At 41.9% G+C, this 26,862-nt stretch overlaps 1 protein-coding gene and 1 long non-coding RNA gene across 16 annotated transcripts in view; both read left to right on the top strand.

The window, feature by feature from the left end:
• Nucleotides 1–26,862, top strand: part of LOC127000592 (mitogen-activated protein kinase kinase kinase 11-like) — a 151,018-nt gene that overhangs the window by 100,657 nt on the left and 23,499 nt on the right. For 9 of the 14 annotated variants that reach the window (XR_007754326.1, XR_007754328.1, XR_007754327.1 and 6 more), the window contains exons 6-10: nt 2,562–2,710; nt 3,975–4,150; nt 4,940–5,171; nt 14,735–14,845; nt 25,525–25,587. Coding sequence is in view for 11 of the 14 variants with exons in the window: in XM_050864483.1 (XP_050720440.1) it covers nt 2,562–2,710; nt 3,975–4,150; nt 4,940–5,171; nt 14,735–14,845; nt 25,525–25,587 (731 nt within the window). In the remaining 3 variants the exon portion in view is untranslated. The remainder of the gene's footprint in view (nt 1–2,561; nt 2,711–3,974; nt 4,151–4,939; nt 5,172–14,734; nt 14,846–25,524; nt 25,588–26,862) is intronic. The other 5 variants (XM_050864485.1, XM_050864482.1, XM_050864479.1 and 2 more) reach the window with 2 other exon arrangements.
• LOC127000594 (uncharacterized) lies at nt 14,856–17,129 on the top strand. 2 transcript variants are annotated; one of them, XR_007754330.1, is made up of 3 exons: nt 14,856–16,108; nt 16,267–16,318; nt 16,462–17,129. It is a non-coding gene; the product is annotated as an uncharacterized LOC127000594 (long non-coding RNA). The 2 variants fall into 2 exon arrangements; XR_007754329.1 differs by having other exon boundaries at nt 16,267–17,129.

Genomic DNA, 26,862 nt, shown 5'->3' with positions numbered 1-26,862 from the left:
TATAGATTAGATGTTCAGAGTGTTATAGATTAGATGTGATGTTCAGAGTATTATAGATTAGATGTGATGTTCAGAGTATTATAGATTAGATGTTCAGAGTGTTATAGATTAGATGTTCAGAGTATTATAGATTAGATGTTCAGAGTATTATAGATTAGATGTTCAGAGTATTATAGATTAGATGTGATGTTCAGAGTATTATAGATTAGATGTTCAGAGTATTATAGATTAGATGTGATGTTCAGAGTATTATAGATTAGATGTTCAGAGTATTATAGATTAGATGTGATGTTCAGAGTATTATAGATTAGATGTTCAGAGTATTATAGATTAGATGTGATGTTCAGAGTATTATAGATTAGATGTGATGTTCAGAGTATTATAGATTAGATGTGATGTTCAGAGTATTATAGATTAGATGTGATGTTCAGAGTATTATAGATTAGATGTGATGTTCAGAGTATTATAGATTAGATGTGATGTTCAGAGTATTATAGATTAGATGTTCAGAGTATTATAGATTAGATGTGATGTTTAGAGTATTATAGATTAGATGTGATGTTCAAAGTATTATAGATTAGATGTGATGTTCAGAGTATTATAGATTAGATGTGATGTTCAGAGTATTATAGATTAGATGTGATGTTCAGAGTATTATAGATTAGATGTGATGTTCAGAGTATTATAGATTAGATGTGATGTTCAGAGTATTATAGATTAGATGTTCAGAGTATTATAGATTAGATGTTCAGAGTATTATAGATTAGATGTTCAGAGTATTATAGATTAGATGTGATGTTCAGAGTATTATAGATTAGATGTTCAGAGTATTATAGATTAGATGTGATGTTCAGAGTATTATAGATTAGATGTTCAGAGTATTATAGATTAGATGTGATGTTCAGAGTATTATAGATTAGATGTGATGTTCAGAATATTATAGATTAAATGTTCAGAGTATTATAGATTAGATGTGATGTTCAGAGTATTATAGATTAGATGTGATGTTCAGAGTATTATAGATTAGATGTTCAGAGTATTATAGATTAGATGTGATGTTCAGAGTATTATAGATTAGATGTGATGTTCAGAGTATTATAGATTAGATGTGATGTTCAGAGTATTATAGATTAGATGTGATGTTCAGAGTATTATAGATTAGATGTGATGTTCAGAGTATTATAGATTAGATGTTCAGAGTATTATAGATTAGATGTGATGTTCAGAGTATTATAGATTAGATGTTCAGAGTATTATAGATTAGATGTGATGTTCAGAGTATTATAGATTAGATGTGATGTCCAGAGTATTATAGATTAGATGTGATGTTCAGAGTATTATAGATTAGATGTGATGTTCAGAGTATTATAGATTAGATGTGATGTTCAGAGTATTATAGATTAGATGTGATGTTCAGAGTATTATAGATTAGATGTGATGTTCAGAGTATTATAGATTAGATGTGAAGTTTGGCTACTCTTTACTTTTATCTTTTATTGGAGCGATGAGTAGCAGGCTTTTTTTTAACTCTTTTTATTGCCCTTGAGCCGTGTCCTCTGATGTAAAAAAAAAAAAAAAAAAAAGTGTCACATCATTAATAGAACTGATGGAGATTAAACTACTAAAGTAATACAATAAGATCCTCCCTTCCTCTCTAGCTCCCCCCTTCTCTTTCCTTCAGTAACTCTCCATTTCCCCCTTCTACAAATACATCCTCCCTTCCTTTTTTTTCTTTTCCCTTCCTTTCCCTTCACTAACTCAATGCTCTCCCCTTCCACAAATACATCCTCCCTTCCTTTTTTTTTCCCCTTCCTTTCCCTTCACTAACTTCATCCTCCCTTCCTTTTTTTCTTTTTCCCTTCCTTTCCCTTCACTAACTCAATGCTCTCCCCTTCTACAAATACTTCCTCCCTTCCTTTTTTTTCTTTTCCCTTCCTTTCCCTTCAGTAACTCTCCATTTCCCCCTTCCACAAATACATCCTCCCTTCCTTTTATTTTCCCCTTCCTTTTCCTTCACTCAATATTCTCCCCTCCCACAGCTATAGCCTCCCCTCCATCTCCTCCCCACCTCTAAATTTCCCTTCCTTTTCCTGCAATATCTCTTGTGTCCTCTCTGTAACATCCTCTCTTCCTCCTCCTTTTCCCCTCTAAGTCCCTTCCTTTTTCTCCAGTCATCTCCATTTTCTCCTTCCTTCATCCTCTCTTCATCCTTTCCATCCTTAACCCGGTAGCAGCAGGGATCATGTTTCTTAATGGTCCCTCCAAGCAAGAAAAATGAGAAAAAATCTCCCCTCACACAAACCATTTCATAATATATATCAAAGCATTTTTGATCAACATATGTATCATCTATTTTGGGGGGGTTAAATCATGGCACAAATTTGGCCCGTTGCTGCTACATGGTAAAGCCACAAATTTGGCCCGTAGCTGCTACCAGATTAACTCTCCCTTCCCTTTCCCCTCTTTTCCCTGTGTCATCCTACCCTCTCCCTTCTCTCCCTCCTGTAGGCTAGCTCTCCATGCCCTTTCCTTTGCTAACTCCCCGTGTTCTTCCCTCACAGCTACGGGGTCCTGCTGTGGGAGCTCCTGACGGGGGAGTCCCCCTACAAGGGCATCGACACCCTGGCCATTGCGTACGGTGTGGCCATGAACAAGCTGCGGCTCCACATCCCCACCACCGTGCCCATCGCCTGGAGGAAGCTGATGGAAAGTGAGTGAGGGGGAACAGAGGGTGACGGGGTATTGAGTGAGTGGGTGCAAAGGGGTGGGTGGGTGGGTGGGGGGATTTCCAGTACATTTGGGGTCATTATTGGACTTGCGATATATTTAAGTCATTTTGGGGGTGGAATGGTGGATAGCTGTTGTGGAAGAGCATGTGTGTTGTAGTGGTACAGCTCCCTGAGGACGTGAAGGATGCTGGGTTGATGGAAGCACTGTGGCTTAGCGTGTTTACAAGGCCACACCAAGCTGTAAGGAGACTCCAAGAGGCCAGCCAGTGCTAGTCACTCACCTACCCACAGCAGCTCCTAAGAACCTGATGTTATTCACCAGGTGTCTCCGGGGCCGTGACTTCTGCCCCAAACCCCCTGTTTGGCGCTGATGGAAGGTCAAGGAATCCTGAATCAGTGGGTCACTATTACATGTGTCTCAAAGGCCCACAATGGAAAACTGAGGACATTCCTGTGTGTTTTAGAGTAGAAAGGAATGACTATGTAACAGAAATCAGAGCTTATTGGATGTTCAGTTATTGCTTGAAAAAAATTGCAATTGTCTCAAATAAGGAAAACTGATAAACTGCTTCATCATGCTCATGACACCATGCAGTGCACGGTGCATTGTAATGCACCGGTGCAATTGTAACGCAGCTCACACCATGACCATGATCTTGGTGACAGTGCATGTGCTGTCACTGGGGATTGACTTCCTTGGCCGTGGCGGTGCATGGGTGCAAGCAGCACCTCTTTCACACTGGACCGGCGGTGTGTCTGGACGTGCCGGCGTGCTGGCCGCCTCATCAGTGTTTCCACGCTGTACTGTTTTGTCGTGATGGTTGCCAGTGTGCAGTTGCAGTTTGCTGTGTTGTATTTTTCAGTTTTGAAAATTAAGGATTACTAAAATATTTCTTTCAAGTGCTGCACATTTATTTCTTATTGATCAACATTATTTTATTCCTGAAGAGTTTCCTGCTCAGAAATATTGTGAATATTTTACATTTTCTTTAGTTTGGGGCTTGTGTTTGACTGAATTGATAAATTCTCTGAATTTTACATGCTATTTTTAAATAAACAAGTTTTTAGATGAATTTAGGTAGTTTATAAAACATTTTTCCACGCAGCAGACTCACGAAACACCAAGTGTAAAACTTAGAAGGGGCCTGAGTGGCTGTTACGAGGGGGGGAGGGGGGAGGGTCTGTCCTCCCCTTCCATAAACCTATCTAACCCAACATGACCTGACCTAACCTCCCCGTCCTCAGGTTGCTGGGAGCTGGACCCCCACGCGCGGCCCACCTTCGTCGTCATCCTCAACAAGCTGGACGAGATCAGCCGCTCCAACTTCACGCAGACGCCGCACGAAAGCTTCCACACCATGCAGGGCCACTGGAAGGTCGAGATAGAGGAGAAGGTCAACGAAATAAGGATGAAGGAGAACGTGAGTAGTAGTAACAGGATGAAAAGGAGGAGAATGAGAAGAAAAAGTAGGAGGAGGAAGAAGAGAATGAGAAGAAAAATATAAGTTAAAGGAAGAAGAGAATAAGAAGAAAAATATAAGTTAGAGGAGGAGGAGAAAATTAGAGAAGGTAGGATAATGAGTATAAAAGCAAGAGGGGGAGAAGGAGGAGAAGAAGAGGAAAAAGAAAAGATAGGAGGTGGAGGAGGATATTGAGGATAATAGAGGAAGAGTTAGGAGAATGAGAAGAAAAAATAAAAGAAGGAGGAGGAAAATGACAAAAAAAAAAATAATAAGACAACAAACAGAAAAGCGAACTAAACACAGACTCATAACTTTAACCACTTCAATTTCAACCCATACACTCCTTTCCCTGCCTCTGTTCCACCACACTAACCAAACAAACCCTAACCCATCCACTGCCAACCCCACAACCTAACCTTAACCACTTCAATTTCAACCCATACACTCCTTTCCCTGCCTCTGTTCCACCACACTAACCAAACAAACCCTAACCCAACCACTGCCAACCCCACAACCTAACCTTAACCACTTCAATTTCAACCCATACACTCCTTTCCCTGCCTCTGTTCCACCACACTAACCAAACAAACCCTAACCCAACCACTGCCAACCCCACAACCTAACCTTAACCACTTCAATTTCAACCCATACACTCCCACCCTGCCTCAGACCCACTACCCAAACCAACCCCAACCCCAACCCCATACCCCATTCCACCTCTAACCCCACAACCTCCCAACCCCACAGGACCTCCGATGCAGAGAGGAGGAGGTACGGCGTGCCCTCGTCAAGCAGAAGCAGATGGCGGAGCAGCTGAAGAAGAGGGAGCAGGACTTGCGGAACCGTGAGATGGACCTGTTGCAAAGGGAGATCTCCATTGCCATCCAGCAGCAGTCCTCCAAGCCCACGCCCAAGAAGAGGAAGGGCAAGTTCAAGAAGAAGCTCCTCACTAAGTCACATCAGATCTCGGCACCTTCAGGTTGGTGGCGCCCCCCCCCCCCCCCCTCCCCCCACTTTTATTTGTATTTTTTTATTTATTATTTTTTTTAGGGGTTGTGATGACCTCCCAGCTTTTCCTCCTCCTCCTCCTCCTCCTCCTCCTCCTCCCTCCCCTTTTTATTTATTTATTTATTTATTTATTATTTTTTTTTTTTTTTTAGGGGTTGTGATGACCTCCACCAGCTTTGCCTCCTCTTCTTCCTTCTCCTCCTCCTCCTCCTCCTCCTCCTCCTCCTCCTCCTTCTCCTCCTCCTCCTCCTTCTCCTCCTCCTCCTGTTACTCTCCCATTCTCCTTCTTCTCCCCTCTCTCTCTCTCTCTCTCTCTCTCTCTCTCTCTTTTTCTTTCTTTCTTTCTTTCTGTCTATCCTTCTTTCTCTTTGATTTTTGTTTTATTCTTCTCTTCCTCCTCTTCCTCCTCCTCCTCCTCCTCCTGTTACTCTCCCATTCTCCTTCTTCTCCCCTCTCTCTCTCTCTTTTTCTTTCTTTCTTTCTTTCTGTCTATCCTTCTTTCTCTTTGATTTTTGTTTTATTCTTCTCTTCCTCCTCTTCCTTCTTCTCCTCCTCCTCTTCCTCTTTCCTTTTCTCTTCTTACTGTTGGTCTTTCTCTCTTTCCTCTTCTGTTACTTTTTTTCCCTTGTCTTTGTTTTCTTGTTTTTTTGTTATTTTTTACCTCCTCCTCCTTCTCCTCCTCTTCCTCTTCTCTTCTTTCCTTCTTCTTCTTCCTCTTGTTTTGCTATTTTTTCCTCCTCCTCCTTCTCTTCCTCTTCCTCTTCCTCCTCCTCCTCCTCTTTCCTATCCTGTTTTCCTTCTTCCCCTACTGTCATTTCCTCTTGTTCCCTCTTTTTTTCCTCCCCTCCACTTCCCATCCCTTCCCTTCCCTTCCCTTCCCTTCTTTCTCTTCCCTTCCCTTCCCTTCCCATCACTTCCCTTTTCTCCCCTCCCTTCCCTTCTCTTCCCTTCTATTCCCATTCCTTCCCATTTTTTACCCTTTTCTTCCATTCCATTCCCATCCCTTCCCATCTCTTCCCTTCCATTCCCATCCCTTCCCTTCCCTTCCCGTCCCATATCCCATCCCATCCCATGCCCTCACACCAACACCTCTTCCTTTCCCTTCCATAGATTTTTTTTCAAGACCTACCATTGTTCAAGTCCTCTGGCAAGCGATCTCAACAAACAAGCAAGCAAACAAGCAGGTCTCTGGGTGTGTAAATAGCGTTTGGATGTCCACACGTTCGCCAGATTTTCTAAGCGTCGTATTAGGCCGGTCCTCGTCAACCAAAACGTGGCTGATTTGTCTCTGTTCAACCGTTTTTTCGAGGTGTGGTGGGTCGGTTTGGATGATTTTTTTTTGTGTATCACCGTTTTTTGCGACTTGAGTTTGTGTTATGTTGATTTAACTTGGAAATATCAAACAGTTCTGACTATTGCCGTCCCCCCAAAAAACAGAAGAAAAAAACATACTACCCATGTAACTGTTTTGTATATAACTTTCTACGACCGAGTTTGCAATATGTCAACTTAACTCAGAAAATTCAATCAATTCTAACTATTGCCTCCCTCCAAAAACGTAAAAAAAAAAACACATCCACATGACTATTTTTTATATCACTTTCTACAACTGAGTTTGCAATATGTCGACTTAACTGAAAATTCAATCACTTCTAACTATTGCCATCCCTCAAAACAGAATACGTAAAAACAAACAAACTACCCACGTAACTATTTTTTATATCACTATCTACGCCCGAGTTCGCAATATGTCGACTTAACTCTGAAAATTCAATCACTTCTAACTATTGCCGTCCCTCAAGACTGAATACGTAAAAACAAACAAACTACCCACGTAACTATTTTTTATATCACTATCTACGCCCGAGTTCGCAATACGTCAACGTGCTGTGAAAACCCAACACTTCCGACAATTGCCGTCCCCAAAAACAAATTAAAAAAACAACCCACCCACGTAACTATTTTTATATCACCATCTACGCCCGAGTTCGCAATACGTCAACGTGCTGTGAAAACCCAACACTTCAAACTAACCTCGTCCCAAAAGCGAAGAAGCGGAACCACCCACAGATAAAGAAACACTAAATACGGCAATACGACGTTTACAAAATCTGGCGTCTCTCGTGTGGGTTTGAGGTCCGAGAGAGGCGACATCGATACAACCAGGGAGCATGTAGGTTGTTTGATACTCTCTGCATGTAGGAAGGAACGGTCACTTACGGGTATAGCCTATCGGTAATGTTGGTGCTGGGCCGAGGAGCTGTCACTGGTAATTAGTCAAATGTCTTAACCAACACCTTAACCCACTGACATACTAATAATAATGTTAGTAAATGCGGTTAGTTAGTTAGTTAGTCATTCAGTTGTTGTTGTTTCTCCTGATTATGAGTTCTGATTGTGTTGATAAGAATGAACTAGCAAATGTAACTTGACTTCACTCCCAGTCAGTCAATTAGTCAGCCAGTCAGCCAGTCAGTCAGTCAGTCAGTCAGTCAATTAGTCATTTAGCCAGTCAGTCAGTCAGTAAACCAACCAGTCAGCCAGCCAGTCAGTCAGTCAGTTAGTCATTTAGTCAGTCAGTCACTCACTCACTCAGTCAGTCATTCAACCAACCAACCAACCAACCAGTCAGTCAGTCAGTCAGTCAGTCAGTCAGTCAGTCAGTCGAAGCACCTCCGAGACTCTGGGGTGGGTCTAGTTCAGCGTCCCTGCATGACTATCGCTGAATCCTGTATGTTTCTAGTGTCTATGTACCTCCTCCCCTCTGTAGTCGTTACGTTTATAGTGTCTTGTTCAGGAGAGTCGTGTCGCCCATAGAAGTGGTGGAGCCTGTTGATGAGCCTGTCTGAATTTCCGTTGTTTTCTTAATGGTTTGTCTTGAAAATGATAGATTAGTTTGATAAATTTCCCTCCTCCCCCCCCCTGCCGCCCTCCCTCATCTAAAAGTGTGTGTGTGTGTGTGTGTGTGTGTGTGTGTGTGTGTGTGTGTGTGTGTGTGTGTACAGAGTCTCCACGAAGTCTTTACGCAGTTTCAACAATTTATTAACGATACAAATGATCAGATAAATTTGCGCAGTTTGTTGCGAAATGTAAAGTAAGGTTGAGTTGCACATTTTGAAGCTAGTGGAAGGGAAGGGTAGAGAAGGGAAGGGAAGGAAAGGATGGGAAGTGAAGTGAAGGGAAGGGAATGGAATGAAAGGCAAGGGAAGGGAAGGGAAGGGAAGGAAAGGAAAGGAAAGAAAAGGAGAGGAAAGGAAAGGATGGGAAGTGAAGTGAAGGGAATGGAATGAAAGGCAAGGGAAGGGAAGGGAAAGAAAAAGGAAAGGAAAGGAATGGAAAGGAAAGGAGAGGAAAGGAAAGGAAAGGATGAGAAGTGAAGTGAAGGGAAGGGAATGGAATGAAAGGCAAGGAAAGGAAAGGAAAGGAAAGGAGAGGAAAGGAAAGGATGGGAAGTGAAGTGAAGGGAAGTGAAGTGAAGGGAATGGAATGAAAGGGAAGGGAAAGGAAGGAAAGGAAAGGAAAGGAAAGGATGGGAAGTGAAGTGAAGGGAAGGGAATGGAATGAAAGGGAAGGGAAGGGAAGGGAAAGAAAAGGAAAGGAGAGGGAAGGGAAGGGAAGGGAAGGGCATAAGAGGAGAGGAACAGGAAAGGAAAGGAATTGAATGGACTGGAAGGGAAGGGAAAAGAAGGGAATTAGAAGAGAAGGGAAAGGAAAGGAAATGAAGGGAAGGAAAGGAAAGGATTGGGAAGAGAAGGAATCGAATGGAATGGACTGGAAGGGAAGGGAAAAGAAGGGAAGGAAGGGAAAGGAAAGGAAGGGAAGGGAAGGGAAGGAAAGGATTGGGAAGAGAAGGAATCAAATAGAATGGACTGGAAGGGAAGGGAAAAGAAGGGAATTAGAAGAGAAGGGAAAGGAAAGGAAGGGAAGGGAAGGAAAGGAAAGGAAAGGATTGGGAAGAGAAGGAATCAAATGGAATGGACTGGAAGGGAAGGGAAAAGAAGGGAATTAGAAGAGAAGGGAAAGGAAAGGAAGGGAAGGGAAGGGAAGGAAAGGAAAGGATTGGGAAGAGAAGGAATCGAATGGAATAGACTGGAAGGGAATTAGAAGAGAAGGGAAAGGAAAGGAAGGGAAGGGAAGGAAAGGAAAGGATTGGGAAGAGAAGGAATCGAATGGAATGGACTGGAAGGGAAGGGAAAAGAAGGGAATTAGAAGAGAAGGGAAAGGAAAGGAAGGGAAGGGAAGGAAAGGAAAGGATTGGGAAGAGAAGGAATCAAATGGAATGGACTGGAAGGGAATTAGAAGAGAAGGGAAAGGAAAGGAAGGGAAGGGAAGGAAAGGAAAGGATTGGGAAGAGAAGGAATCGAATGGAATGGACTGGAAGGGAAGGGAAAAGAAGGGAAGAAAAGGAAGGGAAAGGAAAGGAAAGGAAGGGAAGGAAAGGAAAGGATTGGGAAGAGAAGGAATTGAATAGAATGGACTGGAAGGGAAGGGAAAAGAAGGGAATTAGAAGAGAAGGGAACGGAAAGGAAGGGAAGGAAAGGAAAGGATTGGGAAGAGAAGGAATCGAATAGAATGGACTGGAAGGGAAGGGAAAAGAAGGGAAATGAAGGGAATTAGAAGAGAAGGGAAAGGAAAGGAAGGGAAGGGAAGGAAAGGAAAGGATTGGGAAGAGAAGGAATCGAGTAGAATGGACTGGAAGGGAAGGGAAAAGAAGGGAAGAAAAGGAAGGGAAAGGAAAGGAAGGGAAGGAAAGGAAAGGATTGGGAAGAGAAGGAATCGAATGGAATGGACTGGAAGGGAAGGGAAAAGAAGGGAATTAGAAGAGAAGGGAAAGGAAAGGAAGGGAAGGGAAGGAAAGGAAAGGATTGGGAAGAGAAGGAATCGAATGGAATGGACTGGAAGGGAAGGGAAAAGAAGGGAAGGAAAGGGAGTAGATGTGAAAGAAAGGAAGCTTACTTTTTATTTTGCAACAGTTTGTACTAAATCATCTCATCATTTGTATTTTTGATAAACCTAAAATTGTACGAAAACTTGACAGACACTTTCTATACATTCTTGCACCTTAAGAGTCGTATGTACGTATGTATGTGCGTGTTTATGTGTGTATGTGTGTAGCCCCATGTGCATCTTGCCTAGTGTGATGTGCTAAATCCAGGGTGTTATCTGCCCCCTCCCTCGTAAGAGTACCCTGATTTTTGCGCCTCCCTCACCTCCCTCACCCCTGCCCTGCCTCTTGGTGCCCGTATGCCCAGTGTTGTCCTGGGAGTATAAAACTAGAACACCAGTAGAAGCAGAACCCCTTTAGAAGTAGCACCTGCACCCCAAAAGGAAGACTCAGGGTGGTGTTCTTAATCAGTTCGACACCCAAGCACACATATAGACTTGGTTTTTGTAGGAGTTTTGGGCATTTCCAGGGGTATTTTAATGTCGGGGCGGTATTAAAGATTTCAACACCCAAGCACACATATAGACTTGGTTTTTGTAGGAGTTTTGGGCATTTCCAGGGGTATTTTAATGTTGGGGCGGTATTAAAGATTTCGACACCCAAGCACACATATAGACTTGGTTTTTGTAGGAGTTTTGGGCATTTCCAGGGGTATTTTAATGTTGGGGCGGTATTAAAGATTTCGACACCCAAGCACACATATAGACTTGGTTTTTGTAGGAGTTTTGAGCATTTCCAAGGGTATTTTAATGTTGGTACCATATTCTTAAACATTTCGACACCCAAACACACATATAGACTTGGTTTTTGTAGGCGTTTTGGGCATTTCCAAGGGTATTTAGAACATAAGAACATAAGAACGCAGGAGTCTGCAAGAGGCCGGTAGGCCTGTACGAGGCAGCTCCTTTGACCCTAAGCTCCCGTGTATCTAACCCCACCTATTATCGCTGTCCATGAATTTATCTAGTCTATTTTTGAATGTGACAATTGTATTGGCACTCACCACATGACTGCTAAGCCTATTCCACTCATCCACCACCCTGTTAGTAAACCAATTTTTGCCTATGTCCCTGTTGAATCTGAATTTATCCAGTTTAAACCCGTTACTTCGTGTCCTACCCGGTTCTCTTACCAACAAAACCTTATGAATGTCTCCCTTATTAAAGCCCTTCATCCATTTATAAACCTCGATCATGTCTCCACGCACCCTTAGCCTTTCTAGAGAATGCAAGTTTAACTGTTTGAGTCTTTCCTCGTATGGCAAGTTTCTCAACCCCTGAATCATCTTAGTCATCCTCCTCTGCACCGATTCTAACATTTTGATATCCATTCTATAGTAGGGTGACCAGAACTGAACCGCATAGTCAAGATGAGGTCTAACTAATGCTAAATATAGTTTGAGGAAGACTTCGGGGCTTCTGTTGCTTACGCTCCTTGAAATAAATCCCAGTACCCTATTAGCTCGATTTCTAGCTTGAATGCATTGTGCCCTTGGACGGAGATCAGAGCTCACTAAGACCCTAAATCCCTCTACTTTTAGACCTACTTATGAGAGTGTCATTTAAGCAATAGTTATGTGAGGGGTTGTTCCTACCTACACTCAGAATACTGCACTTCCCTACATTGAACTCCATCTGCCATTTATCCGCCCAGTCATATAATCTGTTGAGTTCACCTTGGAGAATACTAGCGTCCTGATCCGACTCAATTACTCTACCGATCTTCGTATCATCTGCAAATTTACTAACATCACTACTAATTCCTGTGTCTAAGTCATTGATATAAATAATAAACATTTTAATCTTGGTACCATATTCTTAAACATTTCGACACCCAAGCACACATATAGACTTGGTTTTTGCAGGAGTTTTGGGCATTTCCAAGGGTATTTTAATGTTGGTACCATATTCTTAAACATTTCGACACCCAAACACACATATAGACTTGGTTTTTGTAGGAGTTTTGGGCATTTCCAGGGGTATTTTAATGTTGGTACCATATTCTTAAACATTTCGACACCCAAACACACATATAGACTTGGTTTTTGTAGGCGTTTTGGGCATTTCCTGGGGTATTTTAATGTTGGTACCATATTCTTAAACATTTCGACACCCAAACACACATATAGACTTGGTTTTTGTAGGCGTTTTGGGCATTTCCAAGGGTATTTTAATGTTGGTACCATATTCTTAAACATTTCGACACCCAAACACACATATAGACTTGGTTTTTGCAGGAGTTTTGGGCATTTCCAAGGGTATTTTAATGTTGGTACCATATTCTTCAACATTTCGACACCCAAGCACACATATAGACTTGGTTTTTGTAGGAGTTTTGGGCATTTCCAAGGGTATTTTAATGTTGGTACCATATTCTTAAACATTTTGACACCCAAACACACATATAGACTTGGTTTTTGTAGGAGTTTTGGGCATTTCCAGGGGTATTTTAATGTCGGGGCGGTATTAAAGATTTCGACACCCAAGCACACATATAGACTTGGTTTTTGTAGGAGTTTTGGGCATTTCCAGGGGTATTTTAATGTTGGTACCATATTCTTAAACATTTCGACACCCAAGCACACATATAGACTTGGTATTCGTAGGAGTTTTGGGCATTTCCAAGGGTATTTTAATGTTGGTACCATATTCTTAAACATTTCGACACCCAAGCACACATATAGACTTGGTTTTTGTAGGAGTTTTGGGCATTTCCAAGGGTATTTTAATGTCAGGACCATATTCTTAAACATTTCGACGTCCAAGCACACATATTCGACGTCGTTTTCATAGGAGTTTTGGGCATTTCCAGGGGTAGTTTCATGACCCTGGTAGTAGTTTGACCCTTCCTCTGTAGCATGAGCCTAAAGAAACACTCATTAGAACCCGGTTGATCCCCTCTTTGACCTTTAGAAATAACTGATGTGAGAAGCGAAAATGACTTGTAATACCAGCCAGAGAAACAGCTTGGCGTATCCATTTCAACTGCGTCAATTGGGGAGGTCTGGGGGTGTTGGTGAGGCTGGGTGGCTGGGTGAGTGGGTGGGAGTGGAGGGGGGAGAACATGAGGATGGGTGACTGGGTGGGAGGGTGAACTGGGGGAGTGGGGTGGGGGTTGCGTATTCCCGCCACAACCAAGCTTGCTGGTGGGCATTCCTGTAGTGGTGTGTCCTTCATGCCGAACCAAGACAAGGGCATCATCCTTTCCCTATAGACTTGAGCAGCTTACTTGCATTGCCCTACCGTAACAGCTTGGTGGAGGAGGTGTATTAATGGAAGCTGATGGGCTGCTGTCGTAAGCTGTTGTTAGGAGTGTGTGTGTGTGTGTGTGTGTGTGTGTGTGTGTGTGTTTTGATGTTTGTGCAGTGCAGTCGTGCGTGTGTGTGTGTGTGTGCACGTTCGACTATGACAGCTTCCACAGTTCATACGCTTCACTTTAATCAGCACTCATAAAAAGCAACTGAAAAACTAAGAGGTATAAGAAAATAACCCAAAAGTCCAAATGTAGATGGATCAACAAGCTGTATTTTGACCACGGTTCATTTCATTTGCCGACATCCAGTTTTTCCGAGTACAAGCTTTCTCCTGATATGAGTAGTAATTGCAATGATGTGAATGAATGAACTAGTACACCCTTGATAACCCCAAAGTGCATGGAGACAGATCTGGTTAGGTTAGGTTAGGTTAGGCTAGGCTAGGTTAGGTTAGGTTAGGTTAGGTTGGGTAAGGTAAGGTAAGGTTAGGTTAGGCTAGGCTAGGTTAGGTTGGGTTAGGTTGGGTTAGGTTAGGTTGGGTTAGGTTAGGTTAGGTTGGGCTAGGTTAGACTAGGCTAGGTTAGGTTAGGTTAGGTTAGGTTGGGTCAGTTTAGATTAGGTTAGGTTAGGTTACGTTACGTTAGGTTTCTGCTTCTGTTTCTGTTCAGTAATGCACAGGGCACCAGGCAACAACAACACAAAGAAAAACTAAAATGTACGACTAAGGTATTAAGGAATGGATGGGAGGATAGGTTGAGGGGTGAGGGGGTGATGGGGGGGTGCCTGCTCGTTCAAATAAGGGATCAAGGAAAGGATGGGGTGTCAGGGGTGAGGGAGGGGTGAAGGTGTTTGCTCGTACAAATATAGGAAATAGAAATGGATGGGGTGAAGGATCTAGGAGTAATGGGGTGCTTGGTCATTCAAATAAAGGCTCAAGGAAGGGATGGGGTGTCAGGGGGTGAGGAAGAACATAAGAACATAAGGAGAGTGAAGGTGCTTACTCGTACAAATATAGGAAAAAGAAATGGGTGGGGTGAGGCGTCCAGGAGGTAATGGGGTGCTTGCTTGTACAAATAAAGGATCAAGGAAGGGATGGGGTGTCAGGGGGTGAGGAAGAACACAAGAACATAAGAACGTCAGGAGAGTGAAGGTGCTTACTCGTACAAATATAGGAAAAAGAAATGGGTGGGGTGAGGCGTCCAGGAGGTAATGGGGTGCTTGCTTGTACAAATAAAGGATCAAGGAAGGGATGGGGTGATGGGAGGTGAGGGGTGAGAGGGTGCGTGCATGACTGTAATTCCTCCGTATTCTCTCTCTCTCTCTCACTCTTCTGTAGATTTCCGGCATCACATCACGGTGCAGCCAACCGCAGGTGTTGTTCTTAACCCCACAAGCCCCGACAGCCCGCCAGGCTCCCCTAACCTGCCCAGGCTGCGGGCCATTGCATGTAAGTGACTTGCTTCTCTCTCGCTAGTCAGGGCTGAGAGCTGACCAGATAGGCATGACTGTTGCGGCTAAAATAGTCTAATCTGCTCCCCACTGAATCCTAGTCCCCCCGTAATGTTGCAGTGTTGATTGGTTACTAGTTCCGCTGCCCCTCCCTCCCCCTTTGCACTCACTCACTCACGGCTGATTTTCCAAACGTCGTATCAGTCTTCATTAACAATAGTGTGGCTAACTTGTCTATTTTAACCTGTTTTTCAAGGCATGGTTAGTTGGTTTTGATAATAAGTTTGTATAACTTATTATGATTTCAGTTTGTGTCGACTTAACTCTGTGAAAATCCAACACTTCCAACTAATTCCATCCCCCAAAAATGAAGTGAAAAAGCAAAAATAGCCACACGACTGTTAATATATACTAATACATCCTTTGAAAAATCCGGCATTACTCACTCACTCACCCGCTGTGTTGAGAGTACCCGTCCTCCACCTGACGTGTGTAATCGGTGTAAGGTGTGTGTGTGTGTGCGCCTTTTTGTACGCGCATGCCCAATATGTACTCATAACAGGAATAGAAAAAACACTACAAGAAAATGAAGTTCGGGTATAAAGATGAAGTTTGCTTATCTGTTTGCAATACTTCATCCTTATATCTTAGCTCTATTTTCTGAGGTTGTATTTCCTGAGATGCGTACTTATTAGAGTGGTGCGTACAGATCGGCGTACATACCCTGATATTAATTAAATGTTGTAGCCTACCCCAGTCTTGCCACCCACCCTCCCCAGAGGTCTCAAAGGTGGCCCCCTCCCTCCAAGAACCCTAACACACAAAATTTTAATACTGCCGTTTAGAGACATTGACCATCCCTTCAGCGTCCCGGGATTGCCGTGGGAAAGATTAGACTATTTTGGCTCCTGATTTGCTTGAACTAACTACAACATAACAGTCTTGAGTCTTGATTAACTTAGCCTGTCATTACCTACCATTGTGATCGAGAGCTAGAGCTGCCACTGTTTGATATTAATAAGGGTAATCAGGGACATGATTTTCCTTATGTTTTTGTTACAGCCACTCACTGTTTGATAAGGCTTTTGTTGTGAATAACCAGGGGAGGTCTTGTTTTTTTATGATTTTATTGCAGTAGATGTTTTTTACACTTGTCAGATGTTAACAGAATAAGAGTAACCGGGAACATTACTTTCTTTTGTTTTTATATCAGCCACTCACTGTTTGATAAGGCTTTTGTTGATGTGCATAACCAGGGGAGGTCTTGGTTTTTTATGATTTTATTGCAGCAGATGTTTTTTACACTTGTCAGATGTTTAATGTTAGCAGAATAAGAGTAACCGGGAACATTACTTTCTTTTGTTTTTATATCAGCCACTCACTGTTTGATAAGGCTTTTGTTGTGAATAACCAGGGGAGGTCTTGTTTTTTTATGATTTTATTGCAGCAGAAGATCTTTATACTTACTTTGGTGTTTAATGTTAGCAGAGAATAAGAGTAACCAGGGAGATTATTTTCTTTCGTTTGATAAGGCTTTTGTTGATGTGCATAACCAGGGGAGTTATTGTTTTTTTTATGTTTTTATTGCAGCAGAAGATCTTTATACTTACTCAGGTGTTTAATGTTAACAGAGAATAAGAGTAACCAGGGACACTATTTTCTTTCGTTTGATAAGGCTTTTGTTGATGTGCATAACCAGGGGAGGTCTTGGTTTTTTATGATTTTATTGCAGTAGATGTTTTTTACACTTGTCAGATGTTTAATGTTAACAGAATAAGAGTAACCGGGAACATTACTTTCTTTTGTTTTTATATCAGCCACTCACTGTTTGATAAGGCTTTTGTTGATGTGAATAACCAGGGAAGTTGTTTTTTTATGTTTTATTGCTGCAGAAATTCTTGACACGCCTTACTCTACGTTTAATGTTAAGAGAATAAGATAATAAGATAAGATAACCAGGAACATTATTTTCTTTTGATTTTATTGCCGCCACTCTTTGTTTGATAAGCCTTTTGTTGATGTGAATAACCAGCGGAGGTCTTGTTTTTATGTTTTATTCCAGCAGACGTTCTTTACACTCATCTTACTCTTACGTTTGATGTTAAGAAAGAGTAAGAAAAGAGAATGAGAGTAACCAGGGACATGATTTTCGTTAATTTTTATTGCAGCCACACACTGATAAGGCTTTTGTTTTTATGGGTAACTAGGGATGTTTTTTTCCTGTTTTATTGCAGAAGTTCTTTACGCATCTTACTTTTACGATTAATGTCGAGAGAATAAGAGTAACCAGGGACGTTATTTTCTTTTGATTTCATTGCAGCCACACACTAATAAGTCTTTTGTTCTTATGGGTAACCAGGGATGTTTTTATCATGTTTTATTGCAGCAGAAGTTCTTTACATTCATCTTACTCTTATGGTTCATGTTGCAGGCTTTCGAGTAGGGTTGCAAAACAGGTACAGGTGTGAACGAAAACTGCGACTTTTGCTTCGATAGATTATTCAAATATTGACGGATTCATTGTGCATTGTGAGGGTGGATATAAGACTTCAAGACCATTCAATACATGCTGAGAGGAAACTAGAAAGGATGAACAGGAGATTGTAGGTTCAGAAATATTTTGAAAAAGTGTATTGGAAATTATTTGGAAAAAGGATTGAAGTTTTTTTTTTTTTTTTTTTTTTTGTGTGTGTGTGTGTGTGTGTGTGTGTTTGTGTGTTTACATCTATACTTTTTTACGTAGTTGTGACATCCACGCTCATGGGGTTCTGTTGCCAACTCTCAATCGGTCAGACTTAGCTGTGTGTGCATGTATGTTTGGTGTGTGTGTGTGTGTGTGTGTGTGTGTGTGTGAACTTTATATTTTTGTATGACTGAATTACTAAAGCATTTTACAGAATATACAGTGATAATTACTATTTTGAGTGCCAAGTAGGTCAAATACTGCACATTATGGGATTAATTTATAGGTGGAAGAATTTTTTAAAGAAATAAACACGGAGAATTGTCAGCAAAATTACATGTAGATAGAATGACTGAGCCGAGTGTGTAGATGATGTTTGTAGATAGTTCCCTCACAGTTTTGCAGGCCAGCTTTTGTGTTGTTACCGCCCCACAAGATTATTTTGTAGCCATATACATGTAGCGGAAAATCTTTACATATAGAGATACAAACAATTTTAATATCCAAGGAATATAGAAATAGAAAATAACATTGTCTCTCATAGATTACTTTTATTAGTTTATTACATCAAACCTCATACATGATTAACCTCAGTATTTTATTTCTTCTTTATTATAATTTTTTTGTGAGCGGTGACCAACCACTAACAGCTGTTCAGAGTAAGGCATCACTATCCCTGTATGTATGTAACCATTTTAGCAGTCACACTAACTAACCACTAATACATTCCCCCCATTTAGTTAGATCTTGCAAAATTCTTAGCCCAACTTTCATAGCAAATTTGAATAATGTAGCAACAATTTTATAGATCATGCCATTTCCAGATTAAGTGCCATCAAGCCTCTGTTTTATGCACCTTATTCATGGGTCATTCATGCTGCTTTGGCCTCACGACAGAATTAAAGCAACTCCCAGGCCCTCACAGCTTGTCAAGGAGGTGTTTCTGCGGAGCATTCTCGCCGACTACCATTTTCATCATTAACATTACATTCCCTGAGTCTTGAACCTCCCACACCTTGCTCTGCCTATCATGGGAAACAAAGGGATCACGAATTGACATTTACACTCAGTTTGTATAAGTTAACCCTCCATTTCCTGAGCCTGTAAGTCCCTGGCACCCCAACCCTGCCTGGTGTGGGATCGCCGTTGCCAAGTTATCGTATTAACCACATATCGTATCTTTCATCTTTATGCCTCAAACTCTCGTACCTACACAAGTAACGTGACAAATTCAAAGTTAGTGCTAAAACTGTTGAATACTGATGTTTTTTGTTCGTTTGTCAGCAACTACGAAAATGAAATGCGATGAGTCCGATACTTTGGCAACGCTGTGTGGGATGTGTAGGGTGTGCTGTGTGGGTGTGGCGGGTGAGTGAAGCACCAGGAAGGGCCCGGCGATGAGGTGCATAAGAGGAGGCGTTGTGGTGTGTAGTGTGTAATGAATAATGTAACTCTCCCTCCACTAACTCCCGCATACGCTGTGGCCGAGTTAGCGGGGTACAGCTGTCATTTAGGCCGTGTTCCCCGTCACATTACAGTAATACAACATTTGAAATGGCTGTTGGGGAATAATTGTTATCTAGGCCTCCGTTCCCCTCCGCCTTACATGAGGACAAGTACGTGAGTGATCTAAGGGGTTGTCTGACACATGTAAGCTCCCCACCATGGCTGTCTTTCTTTATTATTCTACATCCATCAGCCATTAGCTAGTCTAGTGCAGTGAACTAATTTCTAGCACCACGTGATAAACGCCACGCGTGTTGGCGGCTAAACAGTCTCTCCTCACCTGTTAAGATCTGCATGCATGATAGAATGTCTCTAACTGTCTGGATGCACAGCACTCGTTGCTCAGGCCGAGAGGAGGAGGGACGGATGACCCATAACACACCACCCCCATCAACCACCACCACTGCCACAACCACCGCCACCCTCACTCACACTCATCCATCCTGCTGAGTGCGTGTGGGCGTGGCAGTGATGTCATGGAGGAGTCTGAATTATCTATGGCACTGGGCTAGTTTGGTGGAGTGTTTATAAGTTTGATAGTGATACAGGCAGAGAGTGTGAGAGTGGTTCAGACAAAATCAGTGGAGTGTGTGAGTGTGTGTGTCAGTTGTGCAGACAAAATGGTGTACTGTATTGTGTGTAAGTGTGACAGTGGTACAAACATTGAGCAGCAGAGTGAGTGAGTGCATGACTGTGGTGGTGGAAGGTGGCGAGGTGTGTGGTGGTGGTGGTAGCAGTGGTGGTGGTGGTGGTGGCTCACTCTAGCTAGGGAGGCGCACCGGGAAGTGTCAACACATATATCATCCAGTCTGTTAGTCCCCCGTTGGTGGTGCCGTTCCCTCCTGCTCCCTGAAAAGACTGTTCCCGGCCGCCCCGTCAGTGGTGCAGTAAGTCATCCCAGGGCCGTGAGTCTTTCCCACCAGGCTTTTTTTTCCCCACTTGTTATCCTGTGTCATAGAGGAGTCATACATGCGAACTCATACCTCCTTTTTCTTATACTCCAAAATCTTACTCTACGTCACATATTGAAGTCATTTATGTTAACTTATGTTTTTTTGTACGCTTGTAAACGTCACTAATCATATTGTCTAAAGTATATGATTGAAGTAATTTTCATGGACCAGTTTTTCTTTTTTATACTTCAAATGTTACTCCGTTGTCTTAAGTGTACTATTGAAGTCATTTAAGTGAACTATTTTTTTCTTTTTTTCATACATTTCAAAACATTGCTTGTCATATCATCTTAAGTTCACTCTAAGCTGTGTTTGGAAATTGTCTAAATGTACTTGTTTGTTGGCTTTCTGTTCTGCTGTAAAAAGACACTTGTATTTTCACCTCAAGACCACTATATAGTAACTCACCTTAATGAACGTGTATCTCTTTCTCTCTTCTCTTCCTTTCTTCTACTTTTCGTTTAACATTCCTATTTTCCCTTATGGGGTTGGATGGGCTATGAGTCTCTCCCACTCATGATGATTGTATACTCTTTCCGCTGTATTTCTTTCTCTCATAGTTTAAAACGAAAATTGTTAGTCTATTTCTCACTCGCCATATTATGAACTTGCGTGTTGCCCTTCAATCCATATCAATGCTTGTGGGAAAGACAGTGAATTACCCTCGGCTCTAGAATACAACGGTTACCCTCGACGACTTACTGCATCATGTAACGGCCCACGACTGTTTTTTTACATAGTCGCTACAATAACTTTCATCAACATTCTCTCTTTGTTTTTTCCCCCCCACTTACAGTTCAATTACTCTGTCCTCTGTTTTGACGTATTGCTCGGCTGTTAACTGTATTTTTTTCATAGGACAAGTGTGATTAGTCAAACGAGAGTGGCTCAGGATTTTAACACCGGAACGAAGCAATAGGAAGCTTGCGTCAGATTATTTTTCCCACTAGTTGCCTGTCGTTCTTGAGTCTTCTTCCGTAGTGATTAGCAAAGCACATCCCCCCCCCCTAAAAACTTATGTCTGCCCCCTTTTTTACATAATTTAAATGGCAATAATTCTTCATAAACTGTTTTTCTGCCCTGATGTGTGAGTTGGACCACTGCCCCCTCTTTACGTGTGTGTGTGTGTGTGTGTGTGTGTGTGTGTGTGTGTGTGTTTTCCCTGTTTTCCATCTAATGTCTGGTTTTGATAGGTTTCAGGTATCATATATGTGTCTTTTTCCATGTGTACTAATGAACCTGTTTGATTAGGATGCAGAAAATATACATACATTGACTTATAACACACATACATACATACACACACATATTTTGAGTATACTGTGATACCATTTAACATTTTTGAGAGGGAGGTTTTAAAAGGAGTGAATATTTCTTTGTGTCACTTTCCACTCCTTCCTTCCTTCCTTCCTTCCTTCCTTCCTCATTCCTCTGTTTGCTCCTTGTTCCTTCTTTGTCTGACAGCATTTCTTTTTTAGGTTTTTCTCAGAGCTCGTTTTTCACCTTTAATAATGGTACGCAACGCAACACAAACACACACAACACAACACGAAACAAACACACACAACGCGACACAAACACACACAACACAACACGAAACAAACACACACAACGCGACACAAACACACACAACACAACACGAAACAAACACAAACACACACAACACAACATGAAACAAACACACACAACGCGACACAAACACACACAACACAACACGAAACAAACACAAACACACACAACACAACACGAAACAAACACAAACACACAACGCGAAACGACATAACATGACACGACACAACACAGTATAACACACACACACACACACACACACACACACACACACACAGAAACTAATAAATAAACAAACACACGTCAGTAGCCTCCCCTTCAATTTTCCTTTTGTCTATCTTTTGTGACTGAACATCATCATCACATCATTAATTAAAATAGAAAAGAAATGCAGAAAACCAACACTGATGAATGCTATGTTATAATTATGTAAATGTATATATATATGCCATCTAAGAGTCAGATATAATAGCTAATGTAAAATGGTCTTAATAGTTTTATTCAAGAAATTTTAGTACATTAAGATAAATTTTACTACAAGACTTATCCCAATTTACGATGTGGTGATTTTAACATGTGAATAACCATACTCTTAATTTTAAAAAATCTCTCACCTCTTAAAGTAAATTCTCGTAAAGGTTTGAAACTTCGTAAATAAATAAAATCACGGAGTTCAGGGTATGACTCCGTCCTTACTGTGTGGTGATGGTGTTGGGTCACGAAGGGCGGACACCAATGGACGTGACCTTCGTGTATTCTGACCCTTGACCTTACTTGCTGTCCCTCCCTCCGTCCCTCCCTCCCCTCTGGATGTGGCATATATGTGTTGGCCAGCTCATGTGCACCATCCCTATTTAGTACTCAGGGCAGGACAAAAGCCACTCAGGAAAATTGGGTTGAGGTTTGGAAGTGAACTATTCTTTAAATAAATGTTAAAAAAAAAAATGAAAATGAAATACAGTCGTCCCTCAAATAGTACGGTTTCCAATAGTTCGGTTTTGGTTTTATGTGGATTTTCTAAGAAGATTTATAAGGATTTTTAAATATCCCAGTGAGCAGGAAATTTTAAAATCCTAAAAGACCTTCTATGACAATCCGTTTAAAACCGAAACCGAACTATTGGAAACCGTACTATTTGAGGGACGACTGTAATATGAAAAGCAATTTAAAAGAAAAGGAAAAAGGTATGAAAAAGAGTATGAAAATGGAAGTATATTGGAAAAAAAAAAAAATTGTCACCTTCTTAAGTCATTATTTTTCTACCTTTCAGGAAATCAGAAAACAACTGTCATTATCTCATTGGGCTTAAGATTTAGGGAGAAATGAAAAGGCAAATTCTAGAACACTCGAACCCTGAATAACGAAGGCAACTGTACAAAAATGGGCGTCACATGATGAAAAATTGATGTAAACAAAAACCTGGAAATCGCTGAAAAATAACTTAGGCGATTATTTTATGAGGGTGACGAAATAATTAAAGGTGAACAAGTATTAAAATCTAGAGTGTAGGGTCAAAGGTCATTCACCTCATTGACTCCTTAACTGACTGTCTTCAGCCTCCTAAAGTCTGCTGCAGTGTTGCTTTTCTTGTTTTATTTTAATGCAGTTTTCATGCTAATAATTTTCTTCTGAACTTGCTAACTGTGTGCATCTCCCTCCTGTGGCCTCGCTGCACAAAACTCTATTCATATTTGTCCCTATGCTCTCCCACTTCCTAATGCAAAAGTCAACCAGCACCCTCATTCCTTCATCCCTTTCACTGGTACACTCTCTGGAGCCACCTTCCTTGCTCAGTGTGTCCCCCTCCGTGGTGCAGTGGTTGGCATGGCTTGCTATGAATCCACGGGCCCAGGTTCAAACCATGGCCCAGGCGGTTGATGTGCAGCCCATCCAGCTGTTCATCCTCCCTTTTGGGCTGGTTGCTAAATAGGTACCTGGAGAAAACCAGGCTAACCCAGATGTCACACAGACCCTGGCCCTGTGCCCCGGGGTAATGGGTTCACCCACCCCTGGGGCAAGGGCCAATGCAATGGAGATGAGCACCGAGGCTGCGTGTGGCTGTAGCACATGCCCCCAACTTTACCTTTGCCTTTTTGACAAACTGTTTCAAGAAACACTTTTCAAAGGGAAATACTTTTCAAAGGAAGCAATGTTCTGTTGGTCTTTTATTTTCGTATTTATTTTTCCCCTGAGGTTGCCTCTTGTGTTATAAAAAAAAAACTGACAATATTTCACTTCTACACCTTAGCTCAATTACATCCTAAGAGTATGTTTTCTGATCCAAGTACGGAGTGTTGTGATGGCACAGATGAAGTGGCCAACACCCGGGTAGTGGCATGTGTGTGTTGCCAGGCCAGAAGCAAGTCCCTTACGAAGACCTTGCTCCTCCCAGTGTTTACAGCTGTGTGTTAAAGGCCCCATCTTGTCCGTGTCAGGCTGTTATTTACTCTACACATTTACTCAGACACTCAGTTGTTCAGTCAGGCAGTTAATCATACATGCAGTCAGTCAAGCCATCATACATTCATTTAACATGGCCATCACGAGTTACTCTGTACATTTATTCAAGCACTCATTCAGTTAGTCAATTATTTAGTCAGGCAGATTGTCAGTGAAGTCAGTCATGCATTCATCTTATATGTCCATCAGTGCATCAGTCACTCATGTACAGTCACTTATGTGTTCATCTAATCCATGCCAGTCAGTCAGTCAGTCAGTTTGTGTTAATTCAGTCAATCAGTCAGTTCTTCATGTCTTTGGTCAGCCAGACAGTCATTCATGCAGTCAGTCAGTCAGTTAGTATGTTGTATGTGTTTAGTCTCTCAGTCAGGCATCTAGTCAGTCATTTATTCATTCATTCAGTCATTCATTCATTCAGTCAGTCAGTCCGTCAGTCATCACTCATTGGAGGTCGAGAATTGGCTTGATGAGGAACAAGACTTGATTTTTTCAGACCTAAAAGAAACCCCAAGAATATTTTAAATGACGCTAAAAATAGTTATGTAGGAAAAAAGGCTGATGTGGTTCTACTAAACTTTCGCTCTGACTCTTTTGTACCACTTATAAGCTTTTTTATTTAGTTTGTTTCTTGTTGAGGGAGCCTGATTTGACCTGCTACAGCCACTCCTCTGAACTCTCTATAGGGGCAGTGAGTAGTGGGCTTTTTTTCATTATTGTTTCCCTTCTTTTCCCCTTGAGCTGCTTCCTTTGCCGTAAAAAAAAAAGTATGATCAATGAGAAAAAGAATACGAAGAATTAAAATTTTTGGATGTAAGATTTGCACGTACGCGAATTTTGTCAAGCCACTTCTCGTTTACCATTCTATACCATGTGCTTGTGTGTGTGTGTGTGTGTGTGTGTGTGTCTACTCATCGTATACATGAGTTGATGAGTTTGTGTTGTTTCGTCTCAAGTTCCGTCAAATATACTTTTCCATCAGTGACTTTTTTGGTCTAGTATTTCTGTGGCGAGTTACTTCACCTCACATTTCTAGTCTGTGTCTGTGTGTACGTGTGTGTGTGTGTGTGTGTGTGTGTGTTTGTGTTCGTGTGGCAAAAAAATCATATTACATTACTGAGAGGGCAAAGTACATTACAAACTGACCATTTTACTTAAGAAAGGTCATGTGTATCTTATTTTTAGAGTAGGAGGAGGGCAGGTGATGTTAGGCTATTTAGATTGTATTATTAATATTTCAAACATCACACACCAACACACACACACACAGACACACACACACACACACACGCAATCACTTTTTCACTCACAACCTTCATAGTCCTGCAACCCACAAAACACTCATTGCAGGACTCATTCAGGATTTAGTCAGTCAGTCAGTCAGTCAGTCAATTAATCAGTCAGTCAGTCAGTCAATCAATCAGTCAATTAATCAGTCAGTCAGTCAGTCAGTCAGTCAGTCTCATCAGTCTGCACGGAATCTAATGCTCGTTTTTTCTTTCCCTTTAGTATGCTCACTAGAAAACCTGCCATGCCAACCTAGCATACTTTGTAATATTTTAAAATATCAAAGTAAGTGTAGGTAATGAGTGTTCCCGGTGCATGCCCCTTCCTCCGTCCGGGACACTCCTTCCTCCGCTCCTGTTAAAACTTGTCAGCATTCAGTATTGCCGTTTGCATTTTGGACTTATATTACTATTATGTGTACCTGTGAGTCTGGTTGTTGCCATAGTTCAGACATTTGGCTTGGGCTGTAAGATGAAGCAGCATTGCAAATTCTTCCCACAACAAACAGACACGACTTGCACTCCATTTCTGCACAACTTGTTAACGTTCACATTTTGGATGATCAAGTTTCCTCAGTTGTTGTCGCAGATGAGGCATGACTTGTTTCCACAGACACAGACATCGCCAGCACACTTATGTTGGTCCATGATAACCTTGTGACGGTTTGTGGCATGCGGCACAGACCTTGACGTGCTGACCCGCCTTGCCTGTGGTGGAGACGACCTGCCACTGAGGGCGTGCCTGTGCTCCCCTCTGCTCATGTTTGGTAGTGAGCATCCACCCCACCTGACCCCCCGACACACCCACACTCCCACCACCACACACAGCACTGCAGCACCACTCCGAGCCACTGCCGCAGCATTCTCTGAGCTCTCTTTGGAGTGTCACATAAAAACAACACTGAAACGTTACCCTATTCAGTTTTTTGCCTGTTTTTTGTCACTAAGATTCCCAGAGTGCACTGAGGATTACTTGGTGAGGCCCTTATTACGTGCCTCAACACCCTTCCTTGTGGTGTGGGTGCTGGGGGGTGAGGGGGGTGGGTGTGGGGCTTCAGTGCGTGGTTGTTTCCAGTGGTGCAAGTGCTGGCCTGCACCGTATCCTGCATGTGCTAGTGTGCCGTGTAGTCCTGTCTAGGTGTCACACCCCGGCAACACTAGTCTAGATCCTGCAGGACTGGTTCACCTTCCTTCATCCTGGGCAAGCCTTGTGTCGGCCTAGCGAGACCACTCTGTCCTTTTTTTAACTCACCTTCTCTACAGGAATGTTTTTGACTACCTTCCTGTGGTGTGTCTGTGTGCTGGACTTTGTCTCCTCAAGATGTGTAGATGTTTTCAAGTCAAATGAACCACTTGGTTGTGATGGATCCTGAGGCTTGAGTGAACATGTACATAAAGTAGATATCATAAGTGTGATTTGGATATGCAGAAAAAATAGTTATTTGATTTGTATATGTTTAAGGCACTTCTTAATTAACTTTATCTACTGCAGTTGTGAGAGTATTTCCATGTCTGAAGAGCACGTCACAATGCAGAGGCAGGAAACATTTACAGAACCTTC

This window comes from Eriocheir sinensis, chromosome 19, assembly GCF_024679095.1.
Source record: "Eriocheir sinensis breed Jianghai 21 chromosome 19, ASM2467909v1, whole genome shotgun sequence".
Lineage (NCBI taxonomy): Eukaryota > Metazoa > Arthropoda > Malacostraca > Decapoda > Varunidae > Eriocheir > Eriocheir sinensis.
Note: the sequence above shows the minus strand (reverse complement) of the source record. Positions and strands in the feature narration are given on the sequence as shown.